General features: G+C 43.9%; 1 protein-coding gene across 2 annotated transcripts in view; it reads right to left on the reverse strand.

Annotated features, from left to right (window-relative positions):
- LOC147012282 (protein flightless-1 homolog) overlaps positions 1–17,468 on the reverse strand; it is a 44,010-nt gene that overhangs the window by 23,503 nt on the left and 3,039 nt on the right. For both annotated transcript variants that reach the window (XM_085856189.1, XM_085856191.1), the window contains exons 2-10: positions 16,797–16,907; positions 13,681–13,752; positions 12,632–12,712; positions 12,407–12,492; positions 10,200–10,361; positions 9,979–10,082; positions 9,419–9,594; positions 9,039–9,196; positions 1,908–1,992 (exon numbers count right to left, since the gene is read on the reverse strand). In XM_085856189.1, the coding sequence (XP_085712315.1) occupies positions 1,908–1,992; positions 9,039–9,196; positions 9,419–9,594; positions 9,979–10,082; positions 10,200–10,361; positions 12,407–12,492; positions 12,632–12,712; positions 13,681–13,752; positions 16,797–16,907 (1,035 nt within the window). The remainder of the gene's footprint in view (positions 1–1,907; positions 1,993–9,038; positions 9,197–9,418; positions 9,595–9,978; positions 10,083–10,199; positions 10,362–12,406; positions 12,493–12,631; positions 12,713–13,680; positions 13,753–16,796; positions 16,908–17,468) is intronic.

Here is a 17,468-nt window from a genome sequence, read left to right on the forward strand (position 1 = left end):
AGAGTGATGATCAGATGTGTTTATGCCTTCGTAATCCTCGGCTGTGAAATGGTCACCACAAATGACAAGTCTATCCAAAGGGTCCTCTTTACCCGTTTTCTTTGGGGAAAATTCTCCCGTTTTGTTTGGACAAATCTTATCCACTGCCGGCGAATGTTTGATTCCTTCGGGAATCGGTGGGAGCGATTTACCCGTTTTCCAGCCATTCTCGCAGAACATGACGACACACGTACGAGGCATGATGTACAAATATCAAAATAACTTTGTTCTCCAATAATTAAAAATAAAAAAGGATAATATAGACAGTTGCAAGCTCAAAAAAAAGCGAAAGAACGGCCCGCTGAACTGGACACTCCTTCAATGAGCGAGTGAGCGTCCGCTTTGTTTTGGAGAACGTGACGTCACCATCCATATATGGGCACGCGGCTGTTTTTTTCAACAGCCTCAAGAAATAACAACTTCGGAGTTAAATTTCATTAATTTTCCCATTAGTTAGGCAACCACAATAGTTTGCATCGAACTATTTAATGCACATATAATCATATTGATAAATTTTCAGAACATGTTTGGTGACCCACAACCTGCTCATTAAGTTATCGATGTAATGAAAACCCATCACGGACTCTGACTTTTGACCTCTTGATGCTGAAATATAATCAGTTCATCTTTGCATCCCAATATATGCTTATACCAAGTTTGGTCAAAATCCCATCACTAGTTCACAAGTTAGCATGGTAACAGAATTTTTTTTTACCTCACAGGACCTCTGACCTTTGATCTCTTTCCCCATAATCTAATCAGTTTATCTTTACATTATTATACATACTTGTACCAAGTTTGACTTGTATCCCTTCAGCGGTTCTTAAGTTATTGCGGGAACGAAAACCTATCACGGACGCACGGACCGTCAACCGCAAAACATAATGCCTCCGTCGACTTCGTCAGCGTAGGCATTAAAAAAAATAAAAAAAAGAATTTCCAACCTTCTAACCAATCATTTTGTTCTTCAAACTCAATGTGTGGTTTGTAGCCCTCGTATAATAATATCTGAGATGTGCCAGACTCTTTACAGAGTGTTGGTGCCACCAAAGCAGCTTCTTGGCAAGGATTATGCTGGGTGGTTTGTCATTGCCTTCATAACAGACAGTCAGGAAATTGTAATTTGTTCAGGGTGCCGGCGATAGCTCGCCTATTATTCATGAAGGACACCGTGGGATCTTTATCGTCCACCAACTAATGATGGAAGACTGGTCTCCCAGTTTATCGTCCATCCGAGGGACGCCGCACACAACGATGCGTCAGCCGATCTGCCAGACAGCAGGAAGACAGTTTGTAGCCGGGCCGAAATTCAAACCCAGACTGGACGGCTTCAGAGGTGAGTGTGCGTACCTCTGGGATATCCTGCCAGCTTATACAGGGTGTTTCAAAAGAAACAGTGCAGGATAAATTTAACAGCTCTTGTGCAAAAAGATAAATCTTTCACCGAAAAGTATTTATTGACACCCACCAGCATTGAACTGGTGGGTATCTCACTTGAGCGAATCTGCAAGTAAACAAGCATACATTTCAATTTTAACAACCTCATGAAACACAAGTACAGTCCTGTATTTCATTCAGTGCACTGTTACTTTCAAAACACCCTGTGTATGAAGATACACAGCTATCAATCACAGAGGGCTTGTCAGCACTCATATAATGGAGCAGGACGAACGATGCACATTGTGCTCAAACGCTCTGTCGTGCTCACTTCCTGCAAGTGCAAACCCAATTTCATTCTCAAGGAACAATCAGCCACATTTATTCCGCCAAGACACAAGAAAAACAAAACAACAAAACCCCCACGCATGGTGCGACACACCAGAGACAGATCGTGGAACGAAGGTGCAAAAGCAAAACCAGGTGCTCACCTCGAGATCAGTCAAGTAGTGTACAAGGTCGGGCAGCGTGATAAGACGATTTTTGCTCAGCACAAGTTTTCTCAACTTGGCACACCTGCAATAAATAACAATGATCGTTACGTGGAATGAAGGGTGGATGGGGGTCCGGGGGGGGGGGTTGGGTTGGAAATGCCATAGCTACATTGTGTTGAGTAGGAAGGACCGTGTGCTCAAGTCAGATAGATATGTCAGGGGTAATTTGTAATGGTAAAACGTACAACAAGGAAGTAGTGATTGCAAATGTTAGAGAAGAATAGGGTGAGGTTGTGTTGTATAAAACCTCCTGAACAAACGAAGCCATGTGGAGGACTTGGGAACAAAAGGCACAAAGAAAACGCTTCACGTGTTTAAAGAGGGACGGCACGGGCTGTTTGGCCAGCGGATTGCAAGCCATGGTGGTAAAGTGAGCTGTAAAGCCTTGGTTGACGGTGGAATACTTTTGTGAGGGGCCACCCCAAAGGATGGAGTGGCGTGGTAGACGGTGCTGCTCACAAACACCAACGGCCAATGATAGGACGAGCCACAAGCTGGAAAAGCGGTGCCTGCGGGGCGTAAATACAATCTTCGTGCATGCGTGCATCAGTTAAAAACTTTTGGTATGGAGACTACATCCCTCGCTCTGCTTGCCTGCCTCCCGAATCTCCTGGACTCATCGCCATAGCGCACCCCCCCCCCCCAAGCCTTATGCCACACCAGCCTGCATAGGTTGTGGCAGACCCAGAGAGAAACTCGTGCCTTCCTTAAGCCCTCACCTGTGGTTTGAGTCCGGTGTTTTGGCGTCATAGTGGGTATTTCTTTAGATTTGGACACAAGATCGGGTTTTCACATTTTACCTTCCCCATTTGTCAAACTTTGTGCACCAGATCTGTCCAGGTTTTGTTGTCTTGTCCATCCCCATATCGGTATAATTTTTATAATATGGAATAGGCAAAACCAAGAAGCGAACGTAGAATTCTTCTTACATTCGCTTCTGACTTTACCTATTACCTCAACATTACCTTCACAACAACAACGACACTACCTAGAACAGGATCTCATCTGAAAAAAAAAATTTCCTCAACATCATATCTCAAAATTACCTTCACAACAACAACTACACCGCCTAGAACAGGATCTCATATAAAAAAATATTACCTCAACATTACCTTCACAACGACAACTACACCGCCTAGAACAGGATCTCATATAAAAAAATATTACCTCAACATTACCTTCACAACGACAACTACACCGCCTAGAACAGGATCTCATATAAAAAAAAATATTACCTCAACATTATCTTCACAACGACAACTACACCGCCTAGAACAGGATCTCATATAAAAAAAATATTACCTCAACATTACCTTCACAACGACAACTACACCGCCTAGAACAGGATCTCATATAAAAAAAAAATATATATTACCTCAACATTACCTTCACGACAACTACACCGCCTAGAACAGGATCTCATATAAAAAAATATTACCTCAACATTACCTTCACGACAACTACACCGCCTAGAACAGGATCTCATATAAAAAAATATTACCTCAACATTACCTTCACGACAACTACACCGCCTTGAACAGCATCTCATATAAAACTAGAACGGGCACTCATAGAGCGCATACCTTCGCCGCCACTACTTTTTTGTTCTTGGTATGAGTGTGTGGAACTGGTTTCATATGAATGGTCTTATGACACAAACCACATATCTATATGTCATGACCCCCCCCCCGACTTTCGGGGGCTATGGACTAAACAACAATCAACTCACGTCGTTTTGGCGAGTCTTCACTCGCAAGCTCGGTGAATACAACATTTCAACAAGAGAAGGTAATCTCGTTTGATGCTGGTTTCATGCAAATCGAATAAGAATTGACTGAGTTATACCGAAAACCGCATATTTTTCAAGGGCGTGACCCCCCCCGACATTTTACCCCAACCGGTGACATGTGTTATGACGTCATTGTGTCACAAGATTGGGCATTAAATTCTGAACATTTTTGTGCTGGCGACACAAAATCGAACGCGACAACTGGTGCTCAGAATTGGGATATTTCGGATTCTAAATTGAAAATGGTCACTCTTGACACGACAACTGGAGTCAGGAGTTGGTATCGGACCCTGGTTCGAATCCCTCGACAACTGTTGTCTTGGGAGTGAGATTATTGTATCCGGGTACAAATCCCATCCTGCTGAAAGCTGTTGTCAGGAGTGTGCAATTAATCCCAATATCGTCCAAGGGAAATTCGGATAACTTTTAATTTGCACGCAAAAGCACGAATGGTATTGTGCAAATATGATAGATTTTATTTTCAAATTAAGCACGTGCAGGAAAAGTGGACAAAAAAAGGTCCATGAAATGGCAGATTGTGGATCACGCATGCTCGAAGGTGAGCAGGGGGTGGGGCTCAGCGTTTTAGGTCAGGTTTCAGCTTGGAATCTCCCCAACTCCTGAGCAGTCTGAGCCAGGAAGCTGGCACAAGGGCATTCCAGACCATTTTCCAGGACGAGCAACAAACGGATGCACGAATGAATGAATTGTGGAAAAAATGAAATAATATAAAATCAGAGGCATGGAAAATAATGTAAATAGAAACAACGAAACACGTGAGGCCCAATTGGTAGATCAAATTAAACAGTCACGAGAAGGATCGACACAAAGCTCTTTCGCGATTCTGTAGGTGGCGGTGCATGGCTCCTTATAGTTTTGTGGAACAATCCATCTGGTTGATTCCAATAACGAGCGAGACCCAGGCCTTCTACTTAACCGATTTATCGAATCAGAGGGTCCGCTAACATAGATGGTCTGAGCCAAGACCTCCTTTCTTTATCCCTGAAGATTTTCTTTATCCCCCAAGATGTCTGCAAATGCCGAAACGATGTTTAAAGCTGCTGCACCACATTATTTTTACGATTTACAAACCCCAAGGATTGCCGAATACATAAACCAAATCTGGAGGTTGATCGCGCGTGGCAAGAAGGAAAGCAGGAAATGATGAAAGGATTCCGTTGAGAGCCACACATTGGCTATGAGAGTAGAGGAAGTCAATAAGCCATGTGTGCAGTTGGCCTTGGATGCCACAGGCAGACAGTTTGGAGAGCATGGCGGGATGCCAGGCTGTATCAAAAGCATGAGATATGGATAAAAAGAAGGTCCAGATCTAATATCTGACATTGAGAACCTCCATCCATTGTTGGAAGACTAAAAGCAGCATATCCAAGGTGGAGTGACCAGGTCTGGAACCAAATTGGCGATACGAGATGAGGTTATTGAAGAAAAGGAAGCATGTCAACTATGACGATGGATTACATGACCTTGTTACTGATTTAAGCTGATAGGTCTATAGTTAAAAAGTTTTTGCACCTTTTTACCTTCGCAAACTTTGTTGTGAAGGTTATGTTTTGATCGCTGTGTATTTATTTATTTATTTGTGAATATGTGTGTTTGTTTGTTTGTTTGTTATTTGCATAACTCCAAAAGTATTGAACTGAATCGCAGCAAATTTGGTGGGATGATTGGTTATTATCCGAGGACCATTTGATTAGATTTTGGGAGCGATCGGGTCAAAGGTCAAGGTCAAGAAAAGGTCAAAATAGTCTTTTTACCATAGCGCGGTCAATTTGTATCCAATTTGCATGCAACTAATGCCAAAATGTTCAGAATTCAATGCCCCATCTTGTGATATGTGACATGACACAATGACGGAATAACCCTTATTCGCGGTTGGGAGTCAAAGGTCAGGGGGGGTCACGACATTGCAAAATGTGCGGTTTTAGTCATAACATGGTCAATTCTTATCCGATTTGCATGAAACCAACACCATAATGTTGACTGTTCTGTTCCCCACACTCTAATACCAATTACAAAATTAAGAGTACAAAGGTCAAGGTCGAGGTCATGAAAATGTCAAAATCGTCATTTTGCTATAATGCGGTCTATTTTTATCCAATTTGCATGCAACCAATGCCAAAATGTTGTGAATTCAATGCCCAATCTTGTGATATACGATATGACACAATGACATCATTACCTTTGTTAGCGGTTTGGGTCAAAGGTCAGGGGGGTCAACGACCTTTATCATAACACGGTTAATTCTCATACAATTTGCATGTAAGTAGATTCAAAATGTTTAGAATTCAATTCCCTATCCTGTGATGTGTAATATTTGACAGTGACTTCATTGGTGAGTTGAAAGCATTGAGGGGGGGGGGGTGTCACTGAACTTATTTATTTTCATGTGACCAGTTGTCATCAGATTGACTTGACACCGACACCCAAAAAGGTCAGGGAGTTCATGCAGAAATTACACAATGTACGTGAATCAGTGTCAAACAGCAGGAAATTTAATGTTTTTAAGCCATCATAACACATATGAGATGGCAGATGTGGTATGGGATTAAATACCCTCACAATCAACGGTTTCTGGGGGGCAAGGGGGTGAAATGTAGCGTTGGCGAAGGTATGCGCTCTACTGAGTGCCTGTTCTAGTTATGCAATGCGATGATGTTGACTGTCTTCCAAGCAGATGGGAGATGACCTCACGCCAAGCAGATGAGCGCTGATGATAGCATGATAAGCGAAGAAAGAGGATATGCAATAGCAGCAGAACAGGTTTTTTAATGACATGCAAGCCAATGCAGTCAGATGTGAGCCCAGTGCTGACGCGAGACCAGCCCTGGCGCGAGAACAGCCCTGGCGCGAGACCAGCTATGGCGCGAGACCAGCCCTGGCGCGAGACCAGCCCTGGCGCGAGACCAGCCCTGGCGCGAGACCAGCCCTGGCGCGAGACCAGCCCTGGCGCGAGACCAGCCCTGGCGCGAGACCAGCCCTGGCGCGAGACCAGCCCTGGCGCGAGACCAGTCCTGATGTGAGATGGCTGCTTGCAGTCCCTACCAATCTGCCTGAGTGAACTTCCAGACTTGCCGGCGCTGAGGCAGCGATCTGAGAATAACCAGAGAGATACGGACTATCACAAGCACATCAGATGAACCAGTTGGAGCAGAGGAACGGCAGGTGAAATTTGTGGGGAACTTTGGAATCACCGAGTCCAGAAGGAAGGATTTACCATTGGGAGAAATCCAGGTCAGAAAGTTCAGAGAGTGACCTCTCACACCATTAACTTATGTGAGAGGTTAATACATCAGTGAGGGAGTAACTGTCTTGTCCTGCCCCCACAAAGCCCCCCCTCCTCCCACCCACTCTCAGCTTTCTCCCTCATCCTGCACCTTCCCAACCCCCCTCCCATCATCTAACCACTGAAGGAACTGATTTTGCAAACTCCAGCAAAAACAAAAGCTCTCCCAGTCAGACTTAACAAGGAGAGGTAGGGTCTAAAGTTCCCAGCTTCAGACGAAGCTTCCCCTCGGCCTTCTCTCAAAAAGCCTCCCCTCATCCTAAAGCCTGGTGTTAGCTTAGCGGTTCGGGTAGTGGCTTGGGATCCTATGGTCCTGAGATCAAGCCCCGAATTAACCCCAGCGGGTTGACTCAACCAGTCATCCTTCCGAGGTCGGTGAAATGAGTACCAGTGTAGCAGCCAAAAGGCTGCACACGAAGCCCCCCTCGTTCCGTCCAATCAGAGCTCCCTCCTCGTCCCGCGCCATCAGAGCTGCCCCTCGTCCCGCCCCATCAGAGCTCCTCCCTCGTCCCACCCCACTGCAGTGCCTCCCGCGTCCCGCCCCATCAGAGCTCCCCCTACGTTCTGCCCAAAGCTTCCCCCTCCTCTCATCCCATCAAAGCTTCCCCCTCCTCTCATCCCATCAAAGCTTCCCCTTCCTCTCATCCCATCAAAGCTTCCCCCTCCTCTCATCCCATCAAAGCTTCCCCCTCCTCTCATGCCATCAAAGCTTCCCCCTCCTCTCATCCCATCAAAGCTTCCCCCTCCTCTCATCCCATCAAAGCTTCCCCCTCCTCTCATCCCATCAAAGCTTCCCCCTCCTACCACCTCATCAAAGCTTCCCCCACCTACCACCTCATCAAAGCTTCCCCCTCATCACGCCCCCTCAACACTGCAGGTCTCTTTCCACAGACCCCCTCAAATTTTCAACAAACCACGACTGTCTCTCTAACTGTTGGTTCACCTTTACTCTCTGGCTGGAGCATTCTTCACACCTTGCCTTTAACTCTCTCCTGCCCAGCTGGTTTGTGTGTGTGTGCGCAAGTGTGTGCCAGTGTGCGCCAGTGTGCGTGCGCGCTCGCATCTCCGAAGGGGAAATTTGTGGTGGTCTTGTTCGTTAGGATTTGTGTTTAAATAAATTATTTTTATATTTTATAAAGAATAGTGTGCCTCACGTTTCCACACAAACTATCAGTTTCATAATTTCATGATGGATCCCTGGAGGGCTAAATTTATAGTAATCCTGTTTTATAACTGGCGTGGTAAAAGCCCCCTCACCCCCCCCCCCCCACTGGATCCGGCGACAAGTGCTAAGAACTGTCTTGCTAGCTACAAAACAGTGACAGTTCACCTATCCTTGGAGTCTTGGCCTCAGTGTGCAGAGTTAACGGTCTTGGGTGTAGTTACGTATTGTAAGGAGGTTGCCTTCCACGTGGCAATATTTATACATGTTTGTATTTTGTAATTTTTTAAAATGTGGATAAGCCCGAAGGGACCAGACTCGGTGTTGTATTGGTCATAGCGTCCACTCTGAATCTGGGAGGTCGGTGGCTCAAATCCCAGCTGAGTTATACCAAAGACTATGTTAAAATGGTACATGCTGCTTTGTTGCCTGTCACTCAGCATTTAAAAGGAAAAACATTGCTGGGAAGGGAATGGCAAACCACCCAGTATAACCCTTCTCAAGAAACTGCTTCAGCAAAACCAACGCTCTGTGAAGAGTCCGATACATCAAATCAAAATGCCCTTAGGGGTGGGGAGGAGGGGGAGGGTTCAATGATTGCTTTGTTCAGCACATTTTTTGCTCTGCAGGATAACAAACAACGAGCAATATTGCTATCGTTGGCAAAGGTGAGTGGAAGGAGGGCGGAGTGGGAGGGGGAGGTAGGTAGGTCAGACTCTGTTCCGGTACATTTGTACACCAACAGGTCAAAAAAGATCACAGAAATATATATATGTTTTTTAATTAATGCAAACAGGAAACAAGGCAACATACCTGCACAGACTCTCCGGAATGAGCTCCAGGTTGTTGTCAGAGGCAAAGAACTGCTCCAAGTTGGAGAGCTTCCAGATGCTGGAGGGAATGCCTTCAAAGTCCAGCTTGTTCGAATTAAGGAACAGCTTACGTAGACGAGTGAGCTTACTGATGGATGTCTGTAAAATCATTCATTGGGACAATACATTCACCGCGATTGAATGGGGTGCATACGGTGCTGGTAAAAACAAAGCACTCTCAGCATTGTGCTCGACGACTCAAATATACACACGATTCACAAAGAAAACAAACAACAAAAACAAACGGATGAAACACTTGCAATTTTGGCAGTGACTGGAAGCCATGTTTTTACCTGGCTGAAAGTCAGCTAGTTAACGTACCGGCAGGGACGTGAGATGGTTACGCGACAGGATAAGCGACTCAAGTCGACTCCACTGATCGATGCACAGTGAGAGCTCAGATATGTTGTTCGAGCTCAGGTTGAGACGCTTCAGAGCAGGCAGGGTGTACAGGCATTCTGGCACACCCGACAAGTCGTTGTGCGAGATGTCAACATCTGTTCGGAGTGAAAAAGAACACATTATCACATTGGCATCACAAGAGTATTAAAACAAAAATATGAAACAGTTCGAGTTATCAGCCATGAAAAAAAAAAAAAAAAAAAAAAATGCAGAAGCGCCGACGTTTCGGGCTTGGCCCTTCCTGCCTTCCTCGGAGCAGGATGACAATGCCCAAAACGTCAATGTTTGTGCAGTTGTTTCATGACTAATAACCAAAATTGGTTTGTACTTTTGCTTTTGTATATTGTTACCTAAACAAAGAGACATTTTTGACAACCCCATCCCAAATACATGCAACTTCCCCCCCTCCCCAACTCAGGATTTATAATAAATAAATTCCACCTTCCCCACCCACCCAGACAGATATCATGCTGCTTTACCTTCCAGATGTGTGAGAGCCTCCAGCGAGGTCGGAAGGTTGCTTAGCGTGCGCTGTGTATTACGAAGATGCAATATTTGCAACATAGACATGGCTGTTAACTGCCTGTGCAAAGAAAATAACACACAAGTGTCAATACAAGATCATTTATTCCAAGGCAAAATGTATCGTCCTGTCATTCCTGCGATCAAAAAGGCAATGGCCATCCACGTGCACCCTCACCTCAGTTGGGTGTGCAGTAGAGTGTTATTGCTGAGAATCAACGTTTGCAAGTGCACAAGGCGTCGGAGCTGGGGTGGCAGGCTCTCCAGCTTGTTGTTGCTTAGATCCAAGTAGAGTAGATCCGTCAGGTTCACAAACAGCTGGTTTGGTACGGTTTCTATTCTACCAAACAAACAGAAGCATCTCATTATTATGTTTCATGTTTATGATAAAAATGCATTCAAATACAAAATATTGAAACACTGCAAAATGAACTTTTGAAAAACACAAACACACACACACACACACACACCATTAAAGACCATGCATTAACTGGAAACTCAAGCCAAGGCACAAACATGCAAAATGAAAAACCCGTACGCGGCCGCTTTCTAATCAAACTAAACTTGACGAAAATGACAGTTTAAAAAAAAAAAAATTGTACATTTTATTCATTTGTATTTCTCCACAATCTCATAATGAAGGTTTGTTGAAGATTTGATGACAAAAGCTCAATTGGCAAAAATGTTACGGCCTCGGCATACACACTGAATCTCAATGGAAAAGCGATTGGATTTTGATTAAAACATTTATGGCTAGTCTACCACTTCACTAATGACATCATCCTTACAATCCATTATTCCGCATTGGGAGTAGAATGAGATGTGCCAAGTTTAAATTTTTTTTCCGATTGGCGATTTCAGAGATATGGCATTTTCATTTTTTGCGTTTAATCCAAGATGGCTGCCATACCACGTGACCTATGACGTCACAATTATAATTAAAATCTTCTCCATGCGAGGTCGCTCCCTCCCTGTAAATTTGCTCAATTGGACAAGTGGTTGCTGAGAAAAAGAAAAAAAATAGAGCAAAAAAAGGCCAAAAAAGGGTCAAACAATAATAATAATAATAAGTCTGGAGACGACGATGGTTCATGAGCGGTATTTGACCATGTAGATTGTTTCAGAAGTCAAGGATGAGACAATGTGATAATTTTTGACAAAGTTATAAAAATGATCAACATGATGTGGTACGAGTGACAGGTTATTAGCTGCAAAATGTCGAAAACCTGGTTTCGTTCAACAACTTTCAAAATTTGACCTTTGCATAACTTTTAAAGGTCACAAAACAATGTTGTGGACATTAAAATAAGGAAACAGGATACGTGCTATTAGCTTATTGGAGTTAGTTCGTCGAAGAAGGTCGAAAACCCGGTTCGATTCCAACAACTTTCAAAATTTGACCTTTGTGAACTTTAAAAGATCAAAGGTCAAGGATTATGACCTTTGGTGCAAAACTTCCTCTGGAACATTCCAGGAACAATATAACGTCATATAGGCTATATGGCATTTCACACTCCTCGGATTATCCATACTTTGATGAAATCGGTGTAAAAACAAATTTGAAGGGGGCGCCATGGGCAAGGTGTTCGAGATGGAGCAAAATGGTTTCGAGACTTTAGGTGGGGAATGACCTCAAGATTATGCATAAAAAAATATTGTCATCCTAGCTCTCAAAGTTTGGGCAGTCGTATGATTTTTATGTCAAAATTAGCAATTTTCTAAGTTTGTGACCTTGACCTTGGGACGAAAATGAAAAAAAAAAAATATATATCGAGCTCCATGGAGCTATGCAGTTGCCATTGGGCTAACCAAATACCGAAGCCCTGCCAGATTCGACAAACCCCCTCGGAGAAGATTTAACTTGAAATCGGCTACCCCCTAAAAACAAGTTTTTTGGGCGTGGCTCCGCCAATAATGGGCGCACCATGCCCATTCTCAGGAAAACATAACTCGATTATGATATAAACCTACCACCCAAATTTTATCAGGATCGGATCAAAACCCATGGAGCTATGCTCGGGACAGACAGACAGACAGACAGACAGACAGACAGACAGACAGACAGACAGACAGACAGACAGACAGACAGACAGACAGACAGACACACTCATAACGAATATAGTGGTCACTTACTGACTCGTGAACCAATAATGAAAATTATTTCAAGAAATGTATTGACTTGGCTTCTCCATATTCTCATAATAAAGCTTTGTTGAAAATTTGATGAGAAAAGCTCAAATGGGAAAAAAAAAGTCAGACAGACACACAGACACGATTGCCAAAACCCCGTCTTCCGCTGCGCGGGGGACGGGCTAACGAGAACTCACAGTTAACAACTAATTTGTACAGAGCTCACTCCCGTACCTTTAATCCTTACAAAGTTACCTGTTATTGCTGAGATTGAGCACCAGAAGACCACGCGTCATCTCCAGCTCAGCAGGCACCTCGTCAAGCTGATTTTGACTCAAATCCTGCATCAAACATGATACTGATGATGATAAGATATGGTGAATTATATCCCTTGTGCATTTCAAAAACTGATGCAAGACAGAGCTCATCAAGTTTGATAGCACGATAACAATGGAGCGATTCACCAAGAATGACACTCACTAGAACAGAGAGATCTTCAAGGTGGAATATGTCAATTGGTAGGCTGGAGTTCTTCAATTCATTTCCCCTTGCAACCAATGCCTGAAATAAGGGAGTGGGGGTGGGGCAGTCAGGAAAGTAGAAGAGGAAGAATTGGGGGGGAAAAAAAAAGAGGAGAGGGCACAAAGATTCAAGATCGCAGGGGCTGGGATATCATGATTCTTGTTTAGTATAAAAAAATAAAAATTAAAAAAAAAAATAACGCACACACGCAATGGAAAGGTTTGTAAAAGCAAAATAGATTCAAATAAACAAATGTTGATGTGATTGCTCGAAAAGTGGAGGGAAAGCATAAATTATGTGCCATTACATAGCAAATTAGGAAGAGGCATTACGTATAATGGAGAAGAGCATTACGTTGCTGCGTGCACACCGCACAGTCACAGTGTTGTCCCTACTCATGCTGAATGCCAATGCAGACAAACACAGCAAGGTCATGCCTAGTGTTGACTTAATGGTTAGGGTGGTGGGCTTGGGATCCTAAGGTCCTGAGTTCAAATCCTGCTCGGCCATTGAATTAATACCAGGTGGGGTTGACTCAGCCTGTCATCATTCGGAGGTCAGCAAAATGAGTACCAGCTTGCTGGGATGATCGAGTCATTCGAGTATCCTGTGTCGGAGTGGCAACACATCCAGGTTGTGCCCAATGATCCAGGAGACTGCCTCAGCAGCACCAATGCTCTGGACAGAGTACGGTCCCAATGGATGGATGGATGGATGGATGGATGGACAGCAAGACCCATAATTTTTGCCAAATTCTCACCAAACACAACCACGGTCCCCACGTTTTGATTATAAACTTGAACGATTAACAACACTCAGCTGATGATCCGGTCAAACAAGCACGAGATTAATAGCAGTAATAAAAGCCATATTTGTGAAGCGTTTTTATACACGCAACTGGGATTATTCAGCACAGGGTACAAATTTAAACCACTTCATTTTGAGGGAAATAACCGAGGAGGACATCAATTCATATCTCCCCGTATCGTGCCCAATTCCCTTCTCACCCGCAAACACTGCAGACTTGAAAGACTTCCATGGAGGTTGGTCAGCTTGTTGTGACTTAATGAAAGATGCTCCTAAAAACAAAAAGAAAATTGCATTTCCACCACCAAAAAACAACCAACAAATATACCAATAAAACGCAATGCTTGCTTCCCACTTGCGGGTCATTCCACACCAACTCGACCAGAAAAGGGCACTTTGTTATCCGACCCTCTCAGATGTTGAGAGAAAAATTCACCTGGAGGTTTTCAGGCATGCTGAGTTTAAAAAATTGTAGTCATTCTCCCCCTCCACCCCCCTCCAATCCCCCCCATCCCCCTATTCTACCTGTGACATAAAGTGAAAAAGCGGCTTAGACCAGAAAATTCACCCTGGGCTCAAATCGGATGCTACCATCGAGTGTAACAACTCGTTCGCAGTTCGACCCTGTAGGGAGGGGATGCAGATTCTAAAATATTGGTATTGCTGGAAGAAACCTGGACTGTTCTTCCAAATTTTGCGAAACACTTTTGGTTTTAAGTCCCCAAGATGGTCATTAACCCCCCCCCCCCTCTTAAAGTTTTGCTATTTTTGTTTTTTCATCAAGTTTTGGCCAAAATAAATCATGTGGAAGGAAGGGGGGGGGCTTCAAAAAAATAATTACCAAACATATTTTTGGATAGATCATGATGAGATCTGCAAGAATCAAGGAAAACATTTTGGTATCCATGGATTTCGGAAGTTTCAGTGGGTTTTTTTTGGAGTTCCATTTGTGGTGCATTCACGCATTGCTTATTGTCGCTTTGGTGAGGTTAAAGTTCAACATAGTCTGAACTGAACCGGCATTTTTTCTTCAATTTTGCATTCTCTGGTATTAGAGCTAGAATAAGTGACAGGGTATGTGTGCTTCCAGCGACACTTGCTTCGAGCTGAGGGGTTATGAACTTGAGTGTGCAGCCGAGGGGTTGCACGAGTCCTGGTATTTATTTCTGGCCTCAGTTGGTTAGGCTTTCGGCGTTATTTCTTTTCATTGTACATAACTGCATTTGCCTGGTTTGGTATGGTTTTATTAATAAAATAAATAAATAAATTTTATTCATAGCAAGGGTAAGTTATTATCGTAGTCTTCAAGTTGTTATTGTTTATGACTCAAATTGTGACTCTCTGCAAATGCAACTTGACCAGAATATTAAAGGAAGAATCGCTCGAGAAGACGAAATGAAATCAGATGAACAAGTAAAAAGATAAGTGATATTAAAAAAAAAAAAAAAAGTGGAACCTCCCCTCTCAATCCTCCAGATTGTACTCTCCACGATCACGTTGCCCTCGCAGTAAAGTGCAGATCAAGAATAAAATACATGAATTATCCGCACGGTTTTTGAAAAGAAAAACTGCAATCAGATAGCCCAAAAGTCTTTTATACCTGGTGTTGACTTAATGGTTAGGGTGGTGGCTTTGGGATCCCAGGGTCCTGAGTTCAATCCCCGTTGGCTGCTGAATTAACACCAGGGGGTTGACTCAGCCTGTTATCCTTCCGAGGTCGGCGAAATAAGTATCAGTGTAGCAGTCAAGAAGGCTGCACACGAAGGGGCAGGGTATCAACGGATTGATCGAATCTGGTGTTGGTGTGGTACAGGCATGATGGGCCGAATGGCCTCCTCCTGTGCCTCAATTCCTTGTAAATTCCTTGCAAATTGTAATCGGCTCTGTCAGTCTGTCTGTCTGTCATGCTATCTCCTCTTAAATGGTTGTGCAGAAATTCACCAAACTTGGTAGTTATAATTACGATTGCCACGTGGCAAGAATGTGCAAGGGTAGTCATATTTTTGCCTCCGCCCCCGAGGCAGAGACAAAAGCTCAGATACCAAAAAATTCAATTAGGGACACGTTTTAAATGAGGATACTCGGTGGAGCGTATACCTCCGCCACGTAATGTCTGATCCACGAGAACATGTCGGGCCCAATACATTTTTGAAATATCATGCTATACAGTACTTTATCGTTTTTGGCCCGTTCTCTAAATGGTGAAGATGAAGAATCACATTAAAAATTAAATAACTCTCGTATCCAGATCCAGATCTGGATCTTCACCAATATCTAATCAGTTTGTCCTTATCACACACTGAACCTGTAAAGAAAATTTCATCCAGATCCATCGATAACTTTTAGAGATATCCTGTACACAAACAGACAGAAAGGGGTGAAAACATAACCTCCTTCCATCTTCGGTGGTGGACGTAATATTTTTTGATGAAACTTTGTAAATTCCATCAACATTGGGGGACGCATGAAATGTGACGATTTTTGGGAATTGACCCCCCCCCGCCCCAGGTTCATTCCCTGAGGAGTGCGGACTTGGGTTCACAGGGGTCAAAACGAAAAAAAGAAAAAAAAAGTTAACTCTTATCTTCTTGCTCTTTCAACTTTGTTTGAGGTGGGAAGCATGGGGATTTGTGATGGCGCATCATCGACTCCACTCTAGTTAATACTGGCTCTATTATAGGGATATACCACTGATGAAATGGTCACAAAACACACACACACACACACACACACACACACACACACACACACACACACACACACACACACACACACACACACACACACACACACACACACACACACACACACACACACACACACACACACGTTTCCTTTTTGCCATCGTCAACAAGGTCGGCACGTGAAACACTGAACCACTTTAAGCGCCGTTTTTCTTGACAACTCAAACTGAGTTCCTCGATTTGTTACAATTCCTGGGATGCGATAAAACGATCCATCCTTTTCTCCATTAGCACGATTAGAATACCGTGAGACAGCACAAAAGCACGGCAATTTCCCTCTGAAATCGCAACGGCTCGTATCTAGTTCTCGCTGTGAACACCTCGCTTTGTCTCCGTGATGGCGTCAGCATTACGCAGCCTCGTTCTGACAGCGGAGACGACGTCCATTGCACATTGCCGTTGGACCTGTTTGTTGACATTCATATAAATAGCAAACGGTGAACTGATGAATAAGTAGATCATTGCGTTCTTCATTGAGAAGAAGAAAATGACGACGATGACAACAACAACAACCGATGCAGTAACAGGAGGGATTGCTGTATTTGATACTCGACACCCACAGTACAACTCACCAGCTTTTTCAATGACGAGATTCCTTCTGGAACCCGAGGCAGCTCTGTTCTGTTAAGCTTCAACCAACGTAGACTGCTCAAGGCTTGAATACGTTCTGGGAACTGGCCATCCTGCGGACGAGTTACAAAAGACCTTTTTTGAATCACTCAAACACCCTCTCACCGGTTTCAATAAACCCAGACACTTACATGAGCGTAACGCTCGTCGATCCCGGACTCGTAATTTTTAACCAAGCGAATACAATGCACGATTTAATTCGTGGCTCTTCATGAGCGAGACGGGTAGATGCACCTCGAATGCATTTGCTGCACCACAACCACAAGAGCCTCACTACATGGCGTTACAGCCAACTTGAAAATAACATTCGTGCATTGTAGTTACAGTTGAAAGGAAGACCTTTAAAGAGGGTGTTTGGGTGTTTCATGCTCAGCATTTAAAAAGCATAGAGCTCGTTCAAACAATCATCGGTTGGCAGCCTGGTGTTGGCTCAGTGGTTAGGGCGGTGGCTTGGGATCCTAGGGTCCTGAGTTCAAGCCCCGTCGGCCGCTGAATTAATACACCAGGGGGTTGACTCAGCCTGTCATCCTTCCGAGGTCGGCGAAATGAGTACCAGTTCCAGTGTGTGGACTGGTGGAGGGGCACTGCATCAGCGACAGTCGTGCTTCAAGAAA

The sequence above is a fragment of the Eptatretus burgeri genome, chromosome 15 (genome assembly GCF_056783735.1).
Source record: "Eptatretus burgeri isolate ZD-2024b chromosome 15, Ebu_testis_v1, whole genome shotgun sequence".
Lineage (NCBI taxonomy): Eukaryota > Metazoa > Chordata > Myxini > Myxiniformes > Myxinidae > Eptatretus > Eptatretus burgeri.